This window comes from Chiloscyllium plagiosum, chromosome 17 (assembly GCF_004010195.1).
Source record: "Chiloscyllium plagiosum isolate BGI_BamShark_2017 chromosome 17, ASM401019v2, whole genome shotgun sequence".
NCBI classification, from domain to species: domain Eukaryota; kingdom Metazoa; phylum Chordata; class Chondrichthyes; order Orectolobiformes; family Hemiscylliidae; genus Chiloscyllium; species Chiloscyllium plagiosum.
This window is the reverse complement of record NC_057726.1, coordinates 524,093-549,236: the sequence shown is the minus strand read 5'-3', so window position 1 is coordinate 549,236 and position 25,144 is coordinate 524,093. Positions and strand designations below refer to the sequence as shown.

The 25,144-nt window shown below is 42.4% G+C and overlaps 1 protein-coding gene across 6 annotated transcripts in view; it reads left to right on the top strand.

The window, feature by feature from the left end:
- The window catches only part of sntb2 (syntrophin, beta 2), a 64,259-nt gene extending 40,555 nt beyond the window's left edge, over positions 1-23,704 (top strand). For 2 of the 6 annotated variants that reach the window (XM_043706462.1, XM_043706460.1), the window contains exons 6-7: positions 13,522-13,712; positions 22,499-23,704. In XM_043706462.1, coding sequence (XP_043562397.1) covers positions 13,522-13,712; positions 22,499-22,591 — 284 coding nt within the window. In that variant the 3' untranslated portion in view covers positions 22,592-23,704. Of the gene's footprint in view, positions 1-13,518; positions 13,713-22,498 lie in introns of those variants that run through there. The other 4 variants (XM_043706461.1, XM_043706459.1, XR_006314058.1 and 1 more) reach the window with 3 other exon arrangements.
- Positions 23,705-25,144: the final 1,440 nt, after the last annotated feature.

Genomic DNA, 25,144 nt, shown 5'->3' with positions numbered 1-25,144 from the left:
TCTGTGTACATGGACACCGAGATCTCTCTGCTCATCTGCACTCCCAAGAATCCTACCATTAGCCCAATACTTTGCATTCCGATTACTCCGGCCAAAGTGTATCACCTCACACATGTCCACATTAAACTCCATTTGCTACCTCTCAGCCCAGCTCTGCATCCTATCTATGTCTCTCTGCAACCTACTCTATCCTTCGTCACTATCCACAACTCCACTGACCTTAGTATTGTTCGCAAATTTACTAACCCACGCTTCTAAGCCCACATCCAGGTCCTTTATAAAAATGACGAACAGCAGTGAACCCAACACCAACCCTTGCGGTACGCCACTAGTAACTGGACACCAAGATGAACATGTTCCATCAACTACAACCCTGTTTTCTTTCATCAAGCCAATTACTGATCCAAACTGCTATGCCTTCCACAATCCCAATCCTCCGCATTTTGTATAATAGCCTACTGTGGGGAACCTTATCGAACGCCTTGCTGAAATCCATATACACCACATCAATCGGTTTGATCTACCTGTTTGGTCACTTTGTCAAAAAACTCAATAAGATTCGTTAGGCACGACCTACCCTTCACAAAACCGTGCTGACTGTCCCTGATCAGATTATTCTTTTCTAGATGGTTATCAATCCTATCTCTTATAACCTTTTCCAACACTTTACCAACAACTGAAGTGAGACTCACTGGTCTGTAATTACCAAGGTTGTCTCTACGACCCTTTTTGAACAAGGGAACCACATTTGCTATCCTCCAGTCCTCAGGCACTATACCTGTAGACAACGATGATTTGAAGATCAATGCCAAAGGCTCGGCAATCTCTTCCCTTGCTTCCCAGAGGATCCGAGGGTAGATCCCATCTGACCCAGGGGACTTGTCTATTTTCACACACTGCAGTATTTCTAATATCTCTTCCTTGTGAACCTCAATCTCTTCTAGTCTAGATTCAAGTATCTCTGTATCTTCCTCGCCAACATTTTCATTTTCTCTAGTGAACACTGTCGAAAAATATTTACGAGGATGTTGCCTGGTATGGAAGGTGCTGGCTATGAAGAGAGGTTGAGTAGGTTAGGTTTGTTTTCATTAGAAAAAAGGAGATTGAGGGCGGAATCTGATTGAGGTTTACAAAATCATGAAGATATAGATCAGGTGGATAGAAACCAGCTTTTTTCCAGGGTGGAGGATTCAATAACAAGAGGTCACGCTTTGAAGGTGAGAGGTGGAAAGTTTAAGGGGGATACACACGACAAGTACTTCACACAGAAGGTGGTGGGTATTTGGAACGCGTTGCCAGCAGAGGTGATAGAGGCAGGCACGGTAGATTCATTTAAGATGCTTCTGGACAGATGCACAAGTAGCTGGGGAGCAGAGGGATACATAGGAGTTGGGTGACATGTTTAGACAGTAGATTTGGATGGGCTCAGGCTTGAAGGGCCTATTCCTGCGCTGTAAATTTTCTTTGTTCTGTACTCTTTTAGATCCTTTGACAAGCAGGAATAGTTTCTCCCTATCTGTCCACGCCCCTTCAGAGTTTGAATATCTCTGACACCTACTCCTCGACCAAAGGAGCAAGTTCTACTTCTGTCAATCTTCATCATTGATATTCCTCATCCTGTGAATCATTCTTTGTGAATCTTCCCTATTTTCTCAAATGCTTTCACATCCATTTTAATGTGTAGTGCCCAGACCGGGGGACAACCTCCAGTTGAGATTGAACTAGTTTCTTACATTATTCAACATAACCATCTTGTCCTTTTACTTTATATCCTAAAATAAAGCATTAAGTACTTTGTCAACCTGTTCTATCATCTGTAATCACTTCTACATATAAAACTCGTGTCTCTCTGCTCCGTGCCCTTTAGAGCTGTGCCCTTTATGTTCCTTATCATCAAAATTAAGTATATTGAATTTCTTCTGCTGCCTGTCTGCCCATTCCACCAACTTGTCTTACATTTTAGAAATTCTGCACTATCTGCTTCAGTTTCCAAACAATAAGCTTTGTATTACATGCAAACTTTGAAAATATATCCTGTTTCTCAAGGTATGAGAATTAATATGTCAGAAAAAGGAAGGGTCTCATGTTCGGCACAGACTGGTTGGACCAAAGGGTCCATTTCCGTGCTGTATGACTCTGACGATAGAACCAGGACAGATATAGAAACATAGAAGGTATGAGTAGGCCGTTCAAGCCCTTGAACCTGCTGTACCGGTCAACACGACCATGGATGACAATAACATCACGGGGTAAACCCCTCTACTAATTTAAATCTGACCGAGATGTTCGCCTCATGCCGTAATCTGTTATTTCAAGAGGCAAAGAACTATCCCAGATGTCACTATTTAAATTAAAAATTAACAGTTTTATTCTTTAAGTCCCACAGAGAACATTAAAACAACAGCTATTTACTACTCCTTTCTCTTAAACCTATCTCTTACCTCCCGCTCTACAATACTGCTCTGATAATTTCCCTCTTAAATTTATGGCAAAAATCAATTCAAACCCAGTTATCGTCATCAGATGTTGAACATTCTCTGTAGATTCTTCTAGGTTGACTTCAGTGTTCTGCTGCACAAATTTCTTAAAGACAGGTACGTTTTAGAGAGCTATTTGGCTTGCTGTCTGTTTATTGGTGCTCTTTACAGTTCTCTCCTAACTGTTCAAAATGTCCACTTTTATACTGCAGAACATCGGATAATTTCATTGGTTTGATGTCACCCCAATTAGTAAAATTCAAATTCAATTGGATTTTGGATCTGAGCCATAATTTAAACTGGCCAAATTTGAATTTGTTTTTGTTCCATGGCAATGCAACTCCAGCTATTTGTTTCAAACAAATGTTAAATTTTTAAATTGTTCAGCACACTATGCTTTCAGTCAATCCTTGCTAGCTTCCTCTCTCTCCCTTAAAGGTACAGTACACACCTACACCTTCACAATACCTCTGCTTAAGAAAAAATGAACCATCATAATGAAAAGATGGCTTGAGATTTTTTCGATTTCTTAACCACATTACCATGATATATGACTTTAATCTAAGTTTATATTAACTTCTTCCAACATATATATAACATTGAATAGATACCAATCTCACCAATACCATTTCCGTTAAATCTGTGATAGCACATCTGCGATTACATTCTTATGACCCGCAACATATACGATTTGTAAATTAAAAGTCGGTAACTTAAGACTCCATCGAAATAGTCTTCTGTTCTTGTCTTTAAATGACGTACATGTGAAAATGTTGTAAGGCCAGTACCAAACTCAATAGTTCTTTTTCGATTGTGGAGTATTTGCTCTAGTAGATGTTGAATTTCTTTGGAAAGTAACCAACCGGCAGTTCGATTCCATCATGATTTTCCTGTAGGAGTACAGCTCCAACTCCGATGTCACTAGCATCGATGGCAACCTTCCATGACCGATGTTAAATCCCAAGAACATCACCTCTGCTTTTGCTAATTCAGTTTTGTTTAAGTTTATTACCAGTTTTGCTTCTCGTCGTTCAGAGTTCTGCCAGCTGTATCATGTGATCTTTCCAGGGCTTACTAAAGATCACTACATCATCAATAGTCTGTACAGTTTGTTAGCCCAGCCACAACTCTGTTCATGAGTCTTTGGAATGTGGTGAGTGCTTTCTTCATTCCATAGGGCATCACTTTGAATTGATATAGCCCATTTGGGGTTACAAATGCAGAACTTTCTTTTGCTGTCTCTGATAAAGGTACCTGCCAGTAACCACGCAGTAAGTCCAACTTGGTGATGTAACTGGCTTGTCCAACTTTCTCTATGCAGTCCTTCAATTTAGGAATTGGATAGGAGTCTGATTTTGTAATGTTGTTGACCTTCCAATAATCCACACAAAATCAATGAGTCCCGTCTGGTGTGGGAACTAAGACGATCGGCGAACTCCACTTGCTCTGGTTTGGTTTGATAATATCCTCGTCGAGCAAGGATCACTTCTGGATCTGTCTGGATTTGAAAGGATTAAACCGATAGAGGTGCTGTTTAATCAGAATAGCATTCCCTGTGTCTACCTCATGTATGATAGCATTAGCCCTTCCCATCTGATTCCTACAATAGCAAATCTTTCAAATGCATTCTTTGCTCCTGAGACAGATAGCATACCATCCTGTCCCACTCCTCAAGAACTTCTTCATTTTTAACACTTTTTTGAGATATGTCAAAATCCACAACATCTGGATTTGATTTCTCACTCTGCTGGACAGCAACTAAGGCCTGTTTCTCCAGTCCTTCCCCTCTTCTAGTTCTCTGGAGGGGAGCTACACAATCGATTATAACCTGCACGAAAGATGCTTCAAATACAGGAATTGGCAACAAAGATGCTGGTTTTATTACCACCTGTGACTTACCTACCATTTGACATGTACAGCAAAAGCTAACCACATTCCGGGCCAATAAAAATGTTTTCCTACCTTAGCCTGAGTCTTTTGTACACCTAGGTGACCTCCTACATGTGTTACCCGTAACTCTACCTGTATGTATGCTACCAGCAAGACAATCTGGTGCACTTCAGCCTATTTCTTCTCTGCACTAACCTGTCATGGTCTCCATTTTTGTCTTCGGATTCTATCTTTCAGAAAATAACTCTCAGGAGTATTTTCTGCCTCCTTTTTGGAGTATGTATCCACATAGATATATTCTTTCGTCTTGTTTTGCTGTTGCCAGTCCCTTAGGCTTTCAGGACAAAACACTTCTGTCTGACTGTCTGCCTGTTCAGATTTTTCCTGCCCATTACATCAAACAGGGTGTCCGCTAACTAAACCTCAACTCCTTCATCTTTCTCTTTAGTTTTTGCTTCGTGCTGTACCTTATGATAGTGGGATCTTATTATACAGTCTAGGAAAATACCAAGATATTTTTCTTTAAACTCATTTTCTTGGTCTTCCTTGGGCTTCTCCTCAACAAGGGGTGTTACCCCCACCTTGCACCCTGCTAAATCATTCCCAAGAACAAACTGAATTACTGGAACTGACACTCTGTCAATCACTCCCACTGTTACTTGCCCAGTCTTGAATTAGCACTTATATGTGGGAATGCCAAATTTCTGTCCATCTATCCCACAAATTACTACACTCAGATCAGAAAGATTGCAAATTCACTCATCTCCTTCTATTAGAGACTGGTTAGATCCTGTATCTCTCCAAATTGTAACAACTTCTTGCCCTCTTCCCCTGTCCTTTGAGTAAAATTTACCCACAGAGGTGAATTCTTTATGGAGATCAGGCACTAACTGCGTACCCTGCCACTGGCGAGGCTGTGCATTGCCCTGCAGTTCCTCAGCTGCTCTTGGGTTTCCTTTACTACTTTCACTCATGCCATTGGCTTAGCTTCTTTTACCACATCTTTTCCCACAGTGCCTTTCTTTAACAACCAACACTGTGACTTTGTGTCCCACTTTACCACAGTGGAAACACCTGAGGCTTTTCACCCTCTTGGGCTATTTTTTTAACCTGTGGTAAACTCTTACCAGGATCTCCCCTGCTCCCAACTTCTATCCCTCACTGAATGAAATTCTGACAGGAAGCTTGTCTTGTGCACCAACATGTACTCTGCTAATTCTGCTCCCTTCTCACTTCCTGAACTTTGTTCCTCCACCTGAATTCTTATCATCTGTGGAAGTGAGTTTTTAAACTCTTCCAGCAGAATAATGTCTCTTAGAGCCTCATAGGCCTTACATATTTTTAAGGCCCGCACCCTTCTATCAAAATGACTATGTTTAAGTTTTTCGAACTCAACATTTATATGATCTGGTTCCTCCTTTATGTTTCTGACCCACTGTCTATACGCTTCTGGTAACAATTCATAAGCGCTTAAATAGTCTGTTTAACCTCTTCATAATCTCTTGACCCCTCATCTGACAGTGTGGCAAATGCCTGACTAGCTCTGCCTACCAGTTTAGTCTGAACTAGCATTACCCATAAATCCTCAGACCACTCCATCTGCCTAGCCAATTTTTCAAATGAAATAAAGAAGGCTTCAACATCTTTCTCATGAAAATGTGGCAGAGTTTTGACATATTTCTACATGTCACTACCTTCTCTTTTAATTTCCATCCTGTAAACTTGATTTTGCTGACTAAGTCACAACTTGCTGAAAATGTGTTGCTGGAAAAGCGCAGCAGGTCAGGCAGCATCCAAGGAACAGGAGAATTGACGTTTCGGGCATAAGCCCTTCTTCAGGAATCTGCAGCCCTCACTTTACCCTCGAAGATTTTAACCTAAGTCACAACTTGTCAAGTTCAAATTCTCTCTCTATCTGCTCAGCTAAGAATCTTCTCTCTCTTCTTCCCAAGCACCCCCTTTCTGTTTCTCTCTCTGCCTCTCCTTCCCTCTCTCTTTGTTTGTCTTCTAACTCCATTTTCCTCAATTGTAATTTAAGTTTTCTAACTCTGTTGCACTTGTCTGATTCTCTGACACACCTAAGTGTTTGAGTAATACCCTTAAAATTTCAGCTTTACTTCTGTCCTTAGTTGAACCCAATTCTAACCTCTTTGGTAATTCTAGGGGTATGGTCTTTTCTTTCTGAACTTGCTTGGCAAATTTGGGAATCATCTTCAAATGCCAGAACCTCTTGAGCCATTTTAAGAGCTAAATCTCTCACTTTTAATTTAATCAACCACAAGTAACAGAAATTACACAAATTGTCTCACCTTTATAAATAGGAATGGTTAGGAGGGATATGGGCCGGGTGTGGCAGGTGGGACGAGATTGGGTTGGGATATCTGGTCGGCATGGACGGGTTGGACCGAAGGGTCCGTTTCCATGCTGTACATCTCTATGACTCTGAGTCTACATTTTATTTAGCGATCTAGGACACGAACCGGTCAATGTTTAGATTAGAGTGGTGCTGGAAAAACACAGCAGATCACGCAGCATCCGACTAACTGGCCAGTGTTTAAGTCTACTGGGCTTTTCTCGTACCCCAGATCTATTCAAATCTGTCCAAATCTCAGACTGGATCTGTCTAAATCTGTTCAAATCCCAGACAAGAGTCCCCAAACTGTTGAAATCCTGGACAAGAGCCTCCAAACCGTGACAACATGGGCCCGCCCCTCCCCCCCAGCTAATTTAAACCTGGCACACAGAAAAGCTCACCTCTCACCATAATCTGTTATATTTCAAGAGGCAAAGAACCACCCCAGGTGTCACTATTCAAATTAAAAATTAACAATTTTATTATTTAACTCCCACAGAGAACATTAAAGCAACAGTTTTTTACAATTCCTTTCTCTTAAACTTATCTTTTACCTTCCCCCTCTACAATACTGGTCCAATAAATTTCCTCTTAAATTTACAGCAAAAATCAGTTCAAACCCAGTTATCATCTTCGGATGTTGAACATTCTCTGTCAGTTCCTCTAGGTTGACTTCAGTGTTCTGCTGCACGGATTTCTTAAAGATACCTTTTAGAGAGCTATTCAGCTAGCTGTCTGTTTATTGGTGCTCTTGACTGTTCTCCCCCTAACTGTTGAAGTTGTCTAGTTTTATACCTGAAAACAGCGGATCATTTAATTGGTTTGATGACATACCAAACAGTAAAATTCAAATTCAATTGGATTTTGGTAACTGGAGCATTATTTAAACTGAATTTGAATTTGTTCTGTGGCATCGCAACTCCAGCAACTTGTTTCAACCAAATGTTACATTTTTAAATTGTTCAGCACATTCTGTGCTTTCGGTCAGTCCTTGCTAGCCTCCCCTGTCTCTTAAAGGTACAGTACACACCTACACCTTCATAACAATGGCCATCAAGCTAAATACCCACATCCCACCTTCATCCCCATTTTCCTTGATCCTTTTAGCGAGAAGTGCTATATCTACCTCCTTGAAAACGCATAATGTTTTGGCCTCAAGCACTTTCTCTGGTAGAGAATTCCACAGGCTTGCCACTCTCTGGGTGAAGAAATTTCCCCTCTTCTCAGTCCTAAATATTCTACCTTTTATCCTTAAGCTATGACCCGTGATTCTGGACTTGCTCACAATCAGGAACATCCTCCTGCATCTAACCTGTCTGTCCTGTTAGAACTTTATAGATTCTGAGATCCCCCTCAGTCTTCTAAGTTCCAGTGGGTATAATCCTAATTGATTCAATCTCTCTTTAGATTCTGTTAGTCCTGCATGCGCAGGAATCAATTTGGTATATCTTTGCTGCACTCCCTCCAAAGCCAGAATATCCTTAGTCAGATAAGGAGCTCAAAACTGCGCACAGTATTTCAGGTGTGGCCTCACTAATGCTCTGTATAATAGCAGAAAGACATCCTGGTTCCAGAACTCTGATCCTCTCACGTTTTGCTGTCTTTACTACCAGCTGCACCTGCACATTTACTTGCATTGACTAATGCACAAAGGCACCCAGGTCTCTTGAAACATTTCTCTTCTGTCAATTTACAGCTGTTTAAATAACGTCTGCCTTTCTAGTTTTGTACCCAAATTAGATAACCTCACGTTTATCCACATTGTACTGCATTTGTGCACTCACTGAGCTTACTCAAATCACACTGCAATATCTCTGCATCCTCCTCACAGCGCACCCTCCCACCCAACTTTGTGTCATCTGCAAATTTTGAGGTATTACACTTAGTTTCCTCATCTAAATCATTAACTTATATTGTGCATAGCTGTCTCCTAGTAACAACCAATAGTCATTGCCTGCCATTTAGAAAAAGACCCATTTATTCCTTCTCTTTCCAGTCTCCTAACCATTTTTTATTCATCTCAATGCAGTACCCCCAATCCCAAACACTTTAACTTTACATATTATTATGCAGGGCTTTGTCAAGCTTTCAGAAAATCCAAAAAGCTATGTACTCTGGTTTCCCCCGATCGACTCAACTTGCTACATCCTTGAAGAATTCTATTAGATTTGTCAAGTGCGATTTCCCTTTTGTAAATCCATACTGTGTGTAATTCCACAAGTGCGCTGCTATAAAGTCCTTGATAATGGACTCTAGCATTTTCTCCACTGTCAATAGTCAGACTCGCTGGTCTGTACTTCCTTGCTCCTCTTTTTAAATTTGGGTAACTTTAGTAATTTGGATAAGCTAATACGAGGCACCACAAATAATCAGAAACTTTCTCTGACCTGTGTACTCTATCTGTCTCTTATCAACTCTCTCGTTCCTCACTCTGTATATTAATACTTTATAACTCATATAAACTGACATGAAAATGTCGAGCATTTTCAGTTTACAGTTTACAAAATGTCATAATTGTTTTAAAATATTAAATGTCATGATAAACAAATGCACCACAGGAGGCATATCTTCATCGTGTGCAACCATGAAGGCAGCTGACAATGAGATCTGGCTATTTGTCCTGGTGTGGGACTTGGCATTAGCGTGAGCTCTCAAAGTCCTCACTGTAGACGACAAACTAGGCAAACTCATTGCTGTGCTATCAGCACTGATCGTAACATGCTAGTCTTCAGCTAATTCAAATCATTTCACGTGATATCAAGAAATGGCTGAAGACCTGGATACTGCAAATACTTTGGGCTCTCACAATATTTCAGCAATAGTACTGAAGACATGCTTCAGAACTGGCCTTGTCACTGGCCAGTCTTTTCTAGAACAGTTACAAAACTACCAGAGATATCTGGTCCACAGAAAAAACAGATTCCACTCATTACTGCCCCATCAGTTCACTCTTGATTATTAGTAACGTGATGGAAGGCGTCATTCCTGTTTGATAACATTGTCAGTGACCTACTATTCACCACTTAGTTTGGCTTCTGCCAGGACCACTTTCTCCTGACAGCTGTGGCCAACCATGGACATAAAGCTGTATTCCTGAGGTGATGTGAGAATAACTGCCCTTGATATCATGGCAGCATTTAACCCCATGGGGCATCAAAGAACCATAACAAAACTGAGGCCATTTTGAATTGAGGTGAAAGCTCTCCGCTGGATGAAGTTGTTCCTGATACAAAGGAAGATGGTCATGACTGTTGGAGGTTAGTCATCTCAGCTTCAAGACATCTCTGCAGGAATTCTTCAGGATCTTGGCTGAACCATTTTCAGCTGCTTCATCAATTACTTTCCCTTCATAAGACCAACAGTAGAGATGTCTGTTGCTGAATTCACAATGTACAGCATCATCCTCAACTCCTCAGATATGAAAGCAGCTTAGGTCCAAATGCAGAAAGACCTGGACGATATTCAAGCTCAGGCTGATCTTTAAATAGCAAGAAATATTCGCATCGCACAAGACCAGGTAATAACCAACTCCAGTAAGAGAATCTAACCCTTACTCCTCTATATTCAGAGACATTTTCATTGCTGAATTCTCTATTAATAACCTCTTGGGAGTTTCTGTTAACCGCAAACTGAATTGGAACAGCCATATATATACTGTCACTACAAGAGCAGGTCGGAGGCTAAGGATTCTGCGGTGAGTAACTTGCCTCCTGTCTCTCCATTATCTGTCCAAGGCACAAGTCAAATATGTTGAACAACCTCCCAACCCACTTGCCTGGATGATGCAGCTCCAACAACACTCTAAGCTCAACACCATACAGGACAAAGCAGCCCACTTGATTGGCATCCCATTAAACACCATCCACATTCATCCCCACTGACTCATGGTGACAACAGTACGTATCATCAACAAAATGCCCTGCAGCAAACCATGTTGCCTTTGCCATCTAGAAGGACAAGGAAGCAGATAGATTGGAGCACAACCACCTGCAAATTCCCATCCAAGCCACACATTGTTCTGACTTGGAACTATATTGCAGTTCCTTCACTTGTCACTGGGTTAAAATCCTAGATTTTTCAAACCGCACTAGATGTGGATGGGATTTATCCTAGGATTCTCTGGGAAGCCAGGGAGGAGATTGCATTGATCTTTGTCATCATTTGTCTACAGGAATAGTACTAGAAGACCAGAGGATAGCAAATGTTCTCTTGTTCAAGAAGGGGAGTAAAGACAACCCTGGAAATTATAGACCTGTGAGCCTGGTTTCGGTTGTGGGTAAAGTGTTTTAAAAGGTTATAAGAGGATTTCTAATCATCTCGAAAGGAATAAGTTGATTAGGGATAGTCAGCACAGTTTTGTGAAGGGCAGGTCGTGCCTCACAAACCTTATTGAGTTCTTTGAGAAGGTGACCAAACAGGTGGATGTGATGTATATGGATTTCAGTAAGGTGTTTCATAAGGTTCCTCACAATAGGCTATTGCACAAGATACGGAGGCATTGGATTGAGGATGATTTAGTGGTTTGGACAAGAAATTAGCCAGCTGAAAGAAGGCAGATTGATGGGAAAGAAGGTGGTTGATGGGGAATGTTCACCGTGGAGTTGAGTTACTAGTGGTGTACCGCAAGGATCTGTTTTGGGTCCGCTGCTGTTTGTCATTTTTGTAAACAACCTGGATCGAGGGTGTAGAAGGGTGGGTTAATAAATTTGCGGATGACACGAAGGTCGGTGGAGTTGTAGATAGTGCTGAAGGATGTTGTAGGTTACAGAGAGACATAGATAAGCTGCAGAGCTGGGCTGACACATGGCAAATGGAGTTCAATGCAGAAAGGTGTGAGGTGATTCACTTTGGAAGGAGTAACAGGAATGCAGAGTACTGGGCGAATGGTAAGATTCTTGGTAGTGTAGATGAGCAGAGAGATGTTGGTGTCCATGTACATAGATCCCTGAAAGTTGCTACCCAGGTTGATGGGGCTGTTAAGAAGGTGTACAGTGTGTTAGCTTTTATTAGTAGAGGGATTGAGTTTTGGAACCATGAAGTACAAGACTCTGGTGCAGCCGCACTTGGAGTATTGTGTGCAGTTCTGGTCACTGCATTATGAGAAGGGTGTAGAAGCTTGGAAAAGGGTTCAGAGGAGATGTATCAGGATGTTGCCTGGTTAGGAGGGAAAGTCTTGCAAGGAAAAGTTGAGGGACTTGACGCTGTTTTCGTTGGAGAGAAGAAGGTTGAGAGGTGACTTAATTGAGATATATCCGATAATCAGGGTAAGGTCGGGTGGACAGGGAGAGTCTTTTTCCTAGGATAGTGATGGCTAGCATGAGGGGACATAGCTTAAAATTGAGGGGTGCTGGATATAGGACAGCTGTCAGAGGCAGTTTCTTTACTCAGAGTAGTAGGGGCGTGGAACGGACTGCCAGCAACAGCTGTAGATTCGCCAACTTTATGGGCATTTAAATGGTCATTGGATAGGCATATGGATGACAATGGTATAATGTAGATTAGATGGGCTTCTGATTGGTTTCACAGGATGGTGCAACATTGAGGGGGGAAGGGCCTGTACTGCGTTGTAATGTTCTACGTTCTATATGAGTATAGGAGGTACGGTTAGTAAGTTTACAGACGATGCCAAAATTGGAGGTGTTGTGCACAGTGAAGAAGATTATATCAGAATACAATAGGACCTTGAGCAGATGGGCCAATGGGTTGAGGAATGGCAGATGGAGTTAAATTACAATAAATGTGAGGTGTTGCATTTTGTTAAGACAAACCTGGGCAACACTTAAACAGTTAATGGTAGGGTCCTGGGGATTATTGCCGAACGAAGAGACTTTGGGATGCAGGTAGATAGGATAGTGAAGAAGGTATTTGGTGTCCTTTCCCTCATTGGTCATAACATTGAGTATAGGGGTTGGGAGGTCATGTTGCAGCTGTACAGGATACTTTTGAGATCACTTTTGGAATACTGTGTTCAGTTCTGGTTGCTCTGCTGTAGGAAGGATGTTGTTAAACTTGAGAGTGTGCAGAAAAGATTTACAAGGATATTGCTGGGACTGGAAGGTTTGAGTTATAGGGAGAGGCTGAATAAGCTGGCACTTTTCTTTTCTGGAGCGTTAGAGACTGAGGAGTGACCTTTATAGAGGTTTATAAAATCATGAAGGGCAAGGATAGGGTAAATCGAAGTCTTTTCCCTGGAGTGGGGGAGTCCAGAACAAGAGTGCATATGTTTAGGGTGAGAGGGGAAAGATATAAAAGGGACTTAAGGAGCAACGTTTTCACACAGAGGGTGGTACATGTATGGAATGAGCTGCCAGAGGAAGTGGTGAGTACCATCACAATGTTTAAAAGACCCCTGGATGAGTAAATTAAGAGGAAGGATTTCAAGGGATATGGGCCAAATGTTCACAAATGGGACTAGGTCAGATTAGAATGCCTGGTTGACCTGAGCAAGTTGGACCATACTAGAGAGCTTTGAGAAGATTTGTCGCTCAGGTTGAGGTTCTGGATGTAGATCTGCTCGCTGAGCTGGAAGGTTCAGCAAGGTTGGATCATGCTGTATGACTATATAACTCTATTTGAATAGCTGTTCATGTAAGATAATTCCTCTAAACCATCCCTTTGTTTTTTTGATAACTAACTTAAGTTTTACCATCTAGTAAGTTTAATAATTTAGGAGCCAATGTAATTATCCCTGTTTAGCTATTGAATCCACACAGTCCACCCCAGGAACTGATCAAGATGTCTGATCATTGACACTGTCAAAAACAAGACCTGCAGTGATCATTTTATATATTTTTTAAGCAGGATGTACTTGGAATGGACAGGACGTAAAACTGGTCATTCATTATGAAAGTGGTTTTGTGATGTCCCACAACAACTCGACTGGAGGTTCATCCAGCCCCCTTTTCCAGTATCCATTTGAAAGATTGAAAATGTCGGCTGATGATGGGATCAGGATGCTTTATTTGGACTTTGGGGGGCCAGAAGGAGAGCTGGTGAGTATAGTTTTGTAAAATCTGATTTTTGACTTTAATTCCTCCATAGGATGAGACCGGCAGCTCCATGTTTTCTGCTTCGTGCTGCCCTCTCCCCTAAATCTTTCCAAGTAATTTGAAAGCTAAAATAACTGTTGATCTTTCAAAGGCAGAGATGAAATAAATTATCATGGAAAATAAGAAAATTGCAGAGAAATTGAACAATTGTTTTGTATATGCTTTACCAACAAGACGCACATTTTCACACAAGTTAATATTGGGGCTAAAAAGAGTCATGAAGAGACTGTCACTTCTTCACATTCAATGGCATTGCCATCATTGAATACGCCTATCAATATGCTTTGCCACTGAACTGGAACAGCCCTGTGAATATTGTCACTGTGAAGAGCAGGGCAGAAACTGGGAATTCTTTGGTGAGTAACTCACTTTGTGTGTCTCCAGTGTCTGTCATCCATTTATAAGACGCAAGAAGCTCCACGCCATCCAGGATAAAATCTGTTTGTTCGGCATCCCATTCCACCACCTTCCACAGTCATTGTTTCTGACATAGACACTCAACATAGCAGTACACACCATCTGCAAGATGCACTGCAGCAACCCATCAAGGCTCATTCACAGCACCTTCCAAAAGTTCTTTGAGAATGTGACCAAACAGGTAGATGAGAGTAATCCATATGTGGTGTATATGGATTTCAGCAAGGCGTTCGTTAAGGTTTGCCACAGTAGGATATTGTACAAAATGCAGAAGAATGGGATTGTGGGAGGTATAGCAGTTCCTTGAAAGTTGCCACCCAGGTTGACAGGGTTGTTAAGAAGGCAGACAGTGTTTTAGCTTTTATTAATAGAGGGATTGAGTTCTGTAACCATGAGGTTATGCTACAGTTGTACAAAACTCTGGTGCGGCCACACTTGGAGTATTGTGTACAGTTCTGGTCACCGCATTATAAGAAGGATGTGGAAGCTTTGGAAAGGGTGCAGAGGAGATTTACTACGATGTTGCCTGGTATAAAGGGAATGTCTTACGAGGAAAGGCTGAGGGACTTGAGGCTGTTTTCGTTAGAGAGAACAAGGTTGAGAGGTGACTTAATAGAGACATATAAGATAATCAGAGGGTTAGGTGGGGTGAACAGGGAGAGCCTGCAATGGTAGTAGATTCACCAGCTTTAAGTACATTTAAGTTGTCATTGGACAAGCATATGGACGTACATGGAATAGTGTAGCTTAGATGGGCTATAGATTGGTATGACAGGTCGGCACAATATCGAGGGCTGAAGGGCCTGTACTGTGCTGTTATGTTCTATGTTCAAAGAACAAGGGCAACAGATACATGAGGAAAGCAACACCTGCAAGTTTCCCCCCAAGCCATTCACCGTCCCGACTTGGAAATATATTGGTGTTCTTTCACTGTCACTGGGTCAAAATCCTGCAATTCTCTCCCCTCCTTAAGGGCATTGTGTCTGTACCTGCACCTCAAGCACAGCAATGGTTCAAGAATACAGGTGACCATCATTTTCCTTCACTGCATTCAAGGAAGAGCAGTAACTGCTGCCTTATCCAGGAAAGGACATATCCTATGGATGAGTTTTTTCCAGAAGGAAAGGTCATTTATGGAAAATTTTGTTGGCCAAAATCTCACAGATCGGCAGGACCCTGATGCCTGCTGTGTGCAGATTCTTGGAGCAGCTGATTGAAGCCATGCAGCTTTGTGGCAATAATATGGCAGATTTGTGCTGCAAAACTTGAAACACTCTTCATAAAGGTGTTCCAGTACAGCTCCAACCCTGGCATCTACCCAACTATCTTCAGCTGCTTCATCAGTGACTTTCCCTCTATCATCAGGTCAGAGGTTGGGATGTTCACTGATTGCATAATGTTCACTATTTGTGAGTCTTCAGATATTGAACAGTTAATATCCAAATGCAGTGAGACCTGAACAATATTCAGCTTTGGGCTGACAAATGGCAAGTAACATTCATTTCCCAAGTGCAGCAGTGACCATCTTCAGTAAGAAGCAATCTAATCCTAACATTCAAGGGCTTTCCCAAAACTGAATCCCCTAGTATTAACATTCTACAAGTCACAATTGATCAGAAACAGGACTGACTGTATAAATACAATGGATACAAGAGCAGGTCAGAAGCCTGGAATCCTGGAGACACACAAAGTGATTTACTCACCATAGAATTCTCAGTTTCTGCCCTGCTCTTCACAGTGACAATATTCACAGGGCTGTTCCAGTTCAGTGGCAAAGCGCATTGATAGGCGTATTCAATGATGGCAATGCCAGTGAATGTGAAGAAGTGACAGTCTCTTCATGAGACTGTCATTACCTGGCACTTTCCTGACTCTTTTTAGCCCCAGTATTAACTTGTGTGAAAATGTGTGTCTTGCTGGTAAAGCATATACAAAACAATTGTTCAATTTCTCTGCAATTTTCTGGTCTCTCCAAAACCTTTCCATCAACCATAAAAAACACAAGTCAGGAGAGTGTTGGAATATTTCCCACTTCCCTGGATGGGTGCTGCTCTAAAAGTGTTCTCCAGCTTGACACCATTCAGGACAAAGCAGCCGATTTGATTAGTATCACATCCACGAACATTTACTCCTTCACCAACGATATGCAGTGGCAGTAGTGTTCCATCTACAGCATTAGAAACTAGCAGCAGCTGTTAGCCATTCAATACGATCATAGCTGATCCTTTATCTCAATGCCATATTACTGCATTCACCCAGAACCCCTTGATTCATTTTAAAATCTAAAAGCGTATTAATCTCTTTTTGAATATACTCTGTGACCTGGCCTTCACAATCTTCCATGGTAAAGAATTCCAAACGTTGACCACCCTTCGAGTGAAGAAGTTTTTCCTCATTTCAGTACTGAATGCCCTCTGTGATCCTTGATTATAGACTCCCCAACCAGAGATAACATCCTCCTTGCATCTAACCTGTCCAGACTAGTTAGAAGTTTGTTTCAATCTGACTCCCTCTCATTTTTCTAAACTCTAATACAAGCCCTGTTGAACAGTCATGACACCCACAGTGTCAACCTCCACTGGACTCCTCCTATGACAAAATATTCTTTCTTAGGTAGAGACTACAAAACACTGCTCTAGGTGTGGTCTCACCAAGGCCTGCATAACTACAGAAAGACATCCCTTCCTCTGAACTCTCATCCTCTTGCAAAGAACAACAATACACCATTTGCCTTCCTATTACTTGCTGCACCTGACTGTATTTAATTTCAGTGACTAGTGACCAATGACATCCAGATGTAATGGTACATTTACATTTCCCAGTATATCACCAATTAAATAATCTGCCGTTCTGTTTTTCACATCAATGTGTATACATTTAATCACAATGTATTGCCATATGTTTGTCCACATACAAGATGTGCTGTAAAAAGTTCACTCAGGCTTCCGAGCACCATCCAATCCTGCAATCGCTACCATCATGAAGCTCAAAGAAAGCAGACAGATGGGAACACCAGTGTCTGCAAGATTCTCTCCAAGCCAAACACCATCCTGACTTGAAAATGTATTGCTATTCCTTCCAAAAGCTGGAAATTTTCCCTAACAGCATTGGGGATATCCTATACAAGTGGTTCTAAAGGGTAGCTCCCCACCACCTTCTCAAGATTGAGTAAGGATGGGCAAGTAATGCTGGCTGAGCCAGTGATTCATGCCCTAAAGATGGGAACTCTCGTGAAACGTCAGTGGGGGTATGATATGGCCTAACCGGCTTGGAGGAACAATTGCCGACACAAACGGTCAGTGAAATTTGCAAGCTTGTGCACAGTTCTGAGGAGTTTCTGAAAATCTGTAGAGTTCAGTATGAGAGTTGATATTATCTTGAGTACAGTGATGAATTATTATAAGGAACACTTGCTCATTGAGCTCAAGCAAATAGGTCATTGTTAAACCATTATCATTGGAACAGATAAGTGGTGGAGCACTTTAGAGACTAAGTGCAAATTGGCACCATGAACATAAGTTGGAATGTAAGGTTTGGTTTATCATGGAAAGAAAGATTGATCCACATGTCCCTCAGGCAAACGTAAAAGATCCAACTTCTCCATTAAGTGTATCTGTGCCATTACATCAGCAATCCCTGTGCTAATCGTTGTCATACTCTGGGTAAAGATGTTCCTGTGAATTCTTGAATGGATTGATTTATGTTTAATTTATGTTGATTGGGTGACACAGTAGTTAACATTGCTACCGAATAGCACCAGATGACCTAGGTTTGATTCCAACTTTGGGTAACTATCTATGTAGTGTTTGCAAATTCTCCCTGTGTCAGCATGGATTTCCTCCCACAGTCCAAAGACGTGCAGGTGAGGTGATTGACCATGCTGAATTGTCTGTAGTGTCCAGAGATGTGCAGGTTCAGTGGATTAGCTATGGAAATGATGGGATTATAGGTATAGAGTGAGGGGGTGGGTCTGGGTTGGTGTTCTTTGGATGACTGGTGGAGTGTCAATGGGCTAAATGGCCTCTTTCTGCACTGAAGGGATTCTGTGACTTGCTGGTTCAGATCTGCTTCACGAATGGAAGCTTGTTGTCTGTATTGGCCTTACCAAGCTTTCTCATTGTTTTAAAGACCTGGATGTAGGTTTGCTTGCTGAGCTGGAAGGTTTGTTTTCAGACATTTCATCACCATACTAGGTAACATCTTCAGTGAGCCTCAGGATGAAGCACTGGTGATGTAGCCCGCTTTCTATTTGTGTTTGGGCTTCCTTGGGTTGGTGATGTCATTTCCATCATTTTTATGGACATCTGCGGGAAGTCCAGCTCCAGCTCCTCAAAAACCGAGTTAGGGAACTGGAGCTGGATGAACTGCGGATCAGCAAGGAGGCTGAGGGAGAAATTGAGAGGATGTACAGGGAGGTGGTCACTCCTCAGACACAGGATAAGGACAGCTGGGTTACAGTCGGGGGTGGAACCAACTGATAGAGTAGGCATCCCCTATGGATGTCCCCCTCATCAATAAGTATACTGTTTTGGATACTGCTGGTGGGGATGGCCTACCAGGGGAAAGCCATAGTTGTCAGGTCTCTGGCACTGAGGCTCAGAAGGGAAAGGGGGAGAATAGAAAAGCGCTAGTGGTAGGGGACTCAATAGTTAGACAGATTGACAGGAGATTTTGTGGTCAGGAACTGAATTCCCAGAAGTTATGTTGCCTCCCTAGTACCAGGATCCGGGGTGTCGCTGATCAGGTTTACAGGATTCTGAAGGGGCAGAGTGAGCAGCTAGAAATCATGGTACATTTTGGCACTAATGATATAGCTAGGAAAGGGATTTAGGATCTGAAAAGTGACTACAGAGAGCTAGGTTGGAAGCTGAAGAGCAGGTCAAGTAGAGTAGTGATCTCGGGTTTGTTAGCAGTGTCACGAGATAGTGAGATGAGGAACAGTCAGCGGGTGCAGGTTAACACCTGGCTGCGAGGCTGGTGCAGGAGGGAGAGTTTCAGATACTTAGTCCATTGGGATACCTTCTGGGGAAAGTGGGACCCGTACATGAAGGACGGGTTGCACCTGAACTGGAGGGGAACAAGAGTCCTGGGTGGGAGATTTGCTTGTGTGGTTCGGGAGGGTTTAAACTAGTTTGGCAGGAGTGTGGGAATCAGAGCTACATATCTGAGAGGGGAGTAGTTGTAGATGGGGCAGTGACAGGATGTAGTGAATCTATCAGGAAGGCTTTTCACATGATGAAATAAAGGCATCGGTTAAAGTGTGTCTGTTTTAATGCAAGGAGTGTCAGAAATAAGAGTGATGAGCTTAGAGCATGGATCAGTACTTGGGACTTTGTCGTGGACATAACAGAGACATGTGTTTCACAGAGGCAGGAAGGGTTGCTAAATGTTCCAGGGTTTAGAACGTTTAAAAAGAACAGGGAGGGTGGAAAAAGAGGAGGGGGTGCAGCAATGCTAATCAGGGAGTGCATCACAGCTACAGAAACTAAAGGAAGGTTGTTCAGGAAGGTTTGTCTACTGAGTCAGGATGGGTGGAAGTTAGGAACAGCAAGGGAACAGTCAGTGCATTAGGGGTTTTCAACAGACCCCCCTAATAGCAGTAGGGAGATTGAAGAACTCATAGGCGGTCATATTCTGGAAAAATGCAGATGTAGCAGGGTTGTTGTTATGGGTGATTTCAACTTTCCCAATATTGACTGGAACCTCCTCAGTGCAGATGGTTTGGATCGAGCTGTTTTTGTCAGGTGTGTTCAGGATGATTTCCTTACTCCGTATGTAGACAGGCCGACAAGGGGAGAGGCCATTTTGGATTTTGTGCTCGGCAACGAGCCTGGACAGGTGTCAGATCTTACAGTGAGAGAACATTTTGGTGACAGTGACCACAACTGCCTCACATTTACCATAGCCTTGGAGAGGGAAAGGAGCAGTTACCAAGGGAAGATATTTAATTGGGGAAAAGGAAACTATGACGCTATCAGACAGGAATTGGGAAATACAGACTGGGAGCAATTGTTCCACATAAAAGGGCAGAGCAGACATGTGGAGACTGTTTAAGGGTAGTTGTTGCGAGTGATGCACAAATTTGTTCCTCTGTGACAGGTAAGAAGGGGTAAGATTAAGGAGCCTTGGATGACGTGAACAGAGGAGCTTCTCATCAAAAGGAAGAAGGCAGCTTACATAAGGTGGAGGAAGCAAGGATCTAGCACAGCTTTAGAGGATTACAGGCTTGCTAGAAAGGAGCTCAGTAATGGACCGAGGAGACCCAAGAGGGCACACAAAAAAGGCTTGGCAGGACGGATTAGGGAGAACTCAAAGGCATTTTACTCATACGTGAGGAATAAGAGAATGATCAGGGAGAAGGTAGGGCCGGTTAGGGATAGTGTAGGGAACTTGTGCATGGAGTCTGAGCAGATAGAGGAAGTCCTAAATGAGTTTTTTGTTTCAGTTTTCATTAAGGGAAGGGACTTTGTTGTGAATGAGAACTTTGAGGAGCTGGGAAACAGGCTTGACCAGATCAAGATTGATGAAGTTGATGTGCTGAAAATTTTGGCAAACATTAAGATTGCTAAGTCCCTAGGGCCAGACCAGATTTATCCTAGGCTGCTCTGGGAAGCGAGAAAGGAGGTTGCTAAGCTGCTGGCGAAGATCTTTGCTTCCTCACTTTCCACAGGAGTAGTACCAGAGGATTGGCGGGAGGTGAATGTTGTTCCTCTTTTCAAGAAGGGGAATAGAGAAATCCCTGGCAATTACAGACCAGTCAGTCTTCTATTTGTGATCAGCAAGGTTGTGGAAAGAATTCTGAGGATAGGATTTATGACTAATTGGAAAAGCATAGCATGATTAAAGGCAGTCAGCATGACTTTGTGAGGGGCAGGTCATGTCTCACAAATCTTATTGGGTTCTTTGAGGAGGTGACAAGACAGGTCGACAAAGGTTGAGCAGTGGATGTGGTGTATATGGACTTCAGCAAGGCATTTGATTAGGTTCCCCATGGCAGGCTCATTCATAAAGTCAGGAAGTATGGGATACAAGGAGATTTGGCTATCTGGATTCAGAATTGGCTGGCTGACCGAAGGCAGAGAGTGGTTGTAGATGGAAAGTATTCTGCCTGGAGGTCAGTGATGAGTGGGGTCCTGCAGGGCTCTGTTCTTGGGCCTCTGCTCTTTGTAGATTTTATAAATGATTTGGATGAGGAGGTTGAGGGGTGGGTTAGTAAATTTGGCAATGACACAAAGGTTCAAGGTGCCATTAATTGTATAGAGGGCTACTGCAGGCTGCAGCGCGACATAGACAGGAATGCAAAGCTGGGCTGAGAAATGGCAGATGGAGTTCAACCTGGATAAATGCGAAGTGATGCATTTTGGAAGGTTGAACTCGAATGCTGAATATAGGATTAAAGACCGGATTCTTGGCAGTGTGCAGGAACAGAGGGATCTGGGTGTGCAAGCACATAGATTCCTCAAAGTTGCCACCCAAGTGGATAGGGTTGTTAAGAAAGCATATGGTGTTTTGGCTTTCATTAACAGGAGAATAGAGTTTAGAGTCCTGAAGTTTTGCTGCAGCTCTTCAAGTCCCTGTTGAGACCACACTTGGAATATTGTGTCCAGTTCTCATCACTATTATAGGAAACATATGGAGGCTTTGGAGAGGGTGCAAAGAAGGTTTACCAAGATGCCTGGACTGGAGAGCGTGTCTTACGAAGAAAGGTTGAGTAAGCTCAGACTTGTCTCGCTGGAGAGAAGGAGAAAGAGAAGTGACCTGATTGAGGTATCCAAAGTAATGAGAGGCACGGATAGAGTCAATAGCCAGAGACGTTTCCCCAGGGCAGGATTGACTGGCACAAGGGGTCATAGTTTTAAGATATTAGGAGGAATGTATAGAGGAGACGTCAGAGGAAGGTTCTTTACGCAGAGAGTTGTGAATGCGTGGAATGCAATGCCAGCTGTGGTGGTGGAAGCAGAGTCTTTAGGGACATTTAAGCGACTGCTGGACATGCACATGGGATAGCAGTGAGTTGAGGGGTGTGTAGGTTAGGTTATTTTATTTTAGATTAGGACTAATCCTCGGCACAGCATCATGAGCCGAAGGGCCTGTTCTGTACATTTCTATGTTCTATGCAAAGTGGGAAAGGTGGAAGGAGGCTTAGATGGAGCATTAATGCCAGTATGGAGTGATTGGGCTGAAATAGCTTGTACATATTACACAGTTTTGTAATTGTATTGATCATTCTCCACCCAACTTTTCTTGCTTTCTTGTAGATTTCAATCTTTGCTGTTTTCTGTAAATAACCCACAATTTTCTATCTTTTCCAGCATCTGGATTTGCATTCGTGTCCAAAGCCTGCTGTCTTTGTTATACATTCATTTCTCTCAGCCAAAGTGACCCGGATGGGACTGCTAGTGTGAATAATGAAGTGCCAGGAAAAATCTTTGGATTCATGCATTCATCAAAACCAAAGACCATTGCTGCATCTTGGAAAATGTAACCTGCAAAAGCAAAAAGATCAGGCCTGGTGGGAGGCCAGAGCTCTTGTTAGAATGGGAGGAATCTAATGTATGTTATTCAGCGTCACATTGTGAAACAGAGATCTCCCAATATTGCTGTTTGTTGCCAAATGTGCCTTTTTATTATTCTGGAACTTCACAATTTTTTGATTGTTTTTACTGTGAAGATAACAGTTTTAATTTTGGAGCATATAGTTTTGTAATTTGATTTAAAAGATCTTGGTAACAAATGATGCTAGCTGGTTCTGGTGTTATTCCTGTAATTGGTGTAATATCTTCCAATCCTGGGGCAGCATTCCTCCCACTTTTGCAGTTGGAACAGGAGGACTGAAATGAGCACAGTATTGTCACTTAAACCAGCAAACTAGGTAAGTGACCTGAAACTGTTCCTTTAATTATGTTATTCTAAAACTTTGTGCTAAAGTACTGTACATATCTATGCTTGCAGCAGACCAGTGCCACTGGGAAGGAAGGTCTTTTGGATAATTAAACTTGTCCAAATGAACTTGTTTTTATCTACACATTGAGTAAAACAGTGAAATTACTCAGGCAGCCTTGAGCCTCCATGTGGTCCTCAATGTTTCCTTACATTTACATAATGAATCTGGACTCTCTGTACTGTCACACTGTAGAAGGCATGGTCTCATAAGTCCGCTAGCCAATTTTGGCCATTGAAAATGAATATAGTGGGAGAGACATGAAACCAGTTGTGCAGGCTGTTCTGCCCACTGGGTTGGGCGAGAAAGCCTTACACCCATTTTTAAAAAAAAACCCACATCTGCAACACCATTAATATCTTCTACAAACTTCCCCTCCTTTTCTGACTACAATCTCTGCCTGTGACTAGCTCTTTGCCATGGTGTGGATGGCCAATAGCTACCAAATATTGATGGGTCAAAGATGCAAATAGTATCTATGATATAATGGTAACTTTCCCCACCTAGTGGGCGGCATGGTGGCTCAGTGGTTAACACTGCTGCCTCACAGTGCCAGAGACCTGAGTTCAATTCCAGCCTCAGGCAACTGTCTGTGTGGAGTTTGCACGTTCTCCCCGTGTCTGCATGGGTTTCTTTTGGGTGCTCTGGTTTCCTCCCACAATCCAAAGATGTGCAGATTAGGTGAATTGGCCATGCTAAATTGCCCATAGTGTTAGGTGCATTAGTCAGGGATAAATGTAGTGTCGGGGAATGAGTCTGGGTGGGTTACTCTTCAGAAGGTTTGTGTGGACTTGTTGGGCCAAAGGGCCTGTTTCCATACCGAGGGGAATCTAATCATTCTTCCCGTGTCTGCTCCAGTTTTCTCCCACAGTCCAACAATGTGCAGGTTAGGTGGATTGGCCATGCTAAATTGCCCATAGTGTTCACGGATGTGCAGGCTCATGGATAAGCCACGGGAAATGTGGAGTTAAAGGGATAAAGTAGTGGGGTGGATCTGGCTGCGATGCTCTTCAGAGGTCGATGTGGACCTGATGGGCCGAATGGCCAGTTTTCACACTGTGTAGAGATTCTATTCTGAATATAAAATAGTTCTGTGCTTGAGGCTGTCTGTAAGCGAGGACTGTATATAATTGAGGGACATTGAATCTGTGTACAATGTCTTGGCCCAGTGGGAGAAGAGCCTGGTGCTGTGTTACTGAATGTAATGGAATGAAGCTTTTGAATCCTGCTGTATGCTTTCAGATATATTTGTGCTTTTTATAAATAGCACTGCAGAATCAAGATTAAATGGACTGAATGGTTGAGTTCTGTAATCTAAAGGTTCCATTTCTAAAGGAAGAATTTTGAATCCAATCTTGAGCTCATATTACTCAGTTTTTTTACTGAAACTAAATGGCAAGTTATGCTGACTACTGGAGACTTCAGGGTTGTACATTCTGTACATAATGCTGGATCCTAAGAAATTGCATCCATGCTTGGTTTTCTGACCATTTTTTAAGCCATGATGTAGAATATGCAAGTCAGATGCAAGTCTGCAGGTTTAGCAATTCAGCTACAATTCAAGGTCTTAAATCCTGACTGTGCACCATAAGACATAGAAGCAGAAATTAGGCCATTCAGTCCATCAAGTCTGCTCTGCCATTCAACCATGGCTGATGGGTTTCTCCACCTCAATTTCCTGCTTTCTCCCCGTAACCTTTGATCCCTTTGGCAATCAAGAACTTATCTATCTATCTTTTTTTAAAATATATTCAATGACCTGGCCTCCCCAGCCTTTTGTGACAATGAATTCCACAGATTCAGCACTTTCTGGCTGAAGAAGTTTCTCTTTATCCATTCTAAAGGGTCTTCCCTTTGCTCTAAGGCTGTGCCCTCAGGTCCTCTTCTCTCCTGCCAATGTAAGGATCTTCCCAATGTTCACTCCCAATGTCCAGGCCATTCAGTATTCAGTTAGCTTCAATCAGATTCCCGTTCCCCTTTCCCTCCCTAATCCATCTAAACAGTATTGAGTATAGTC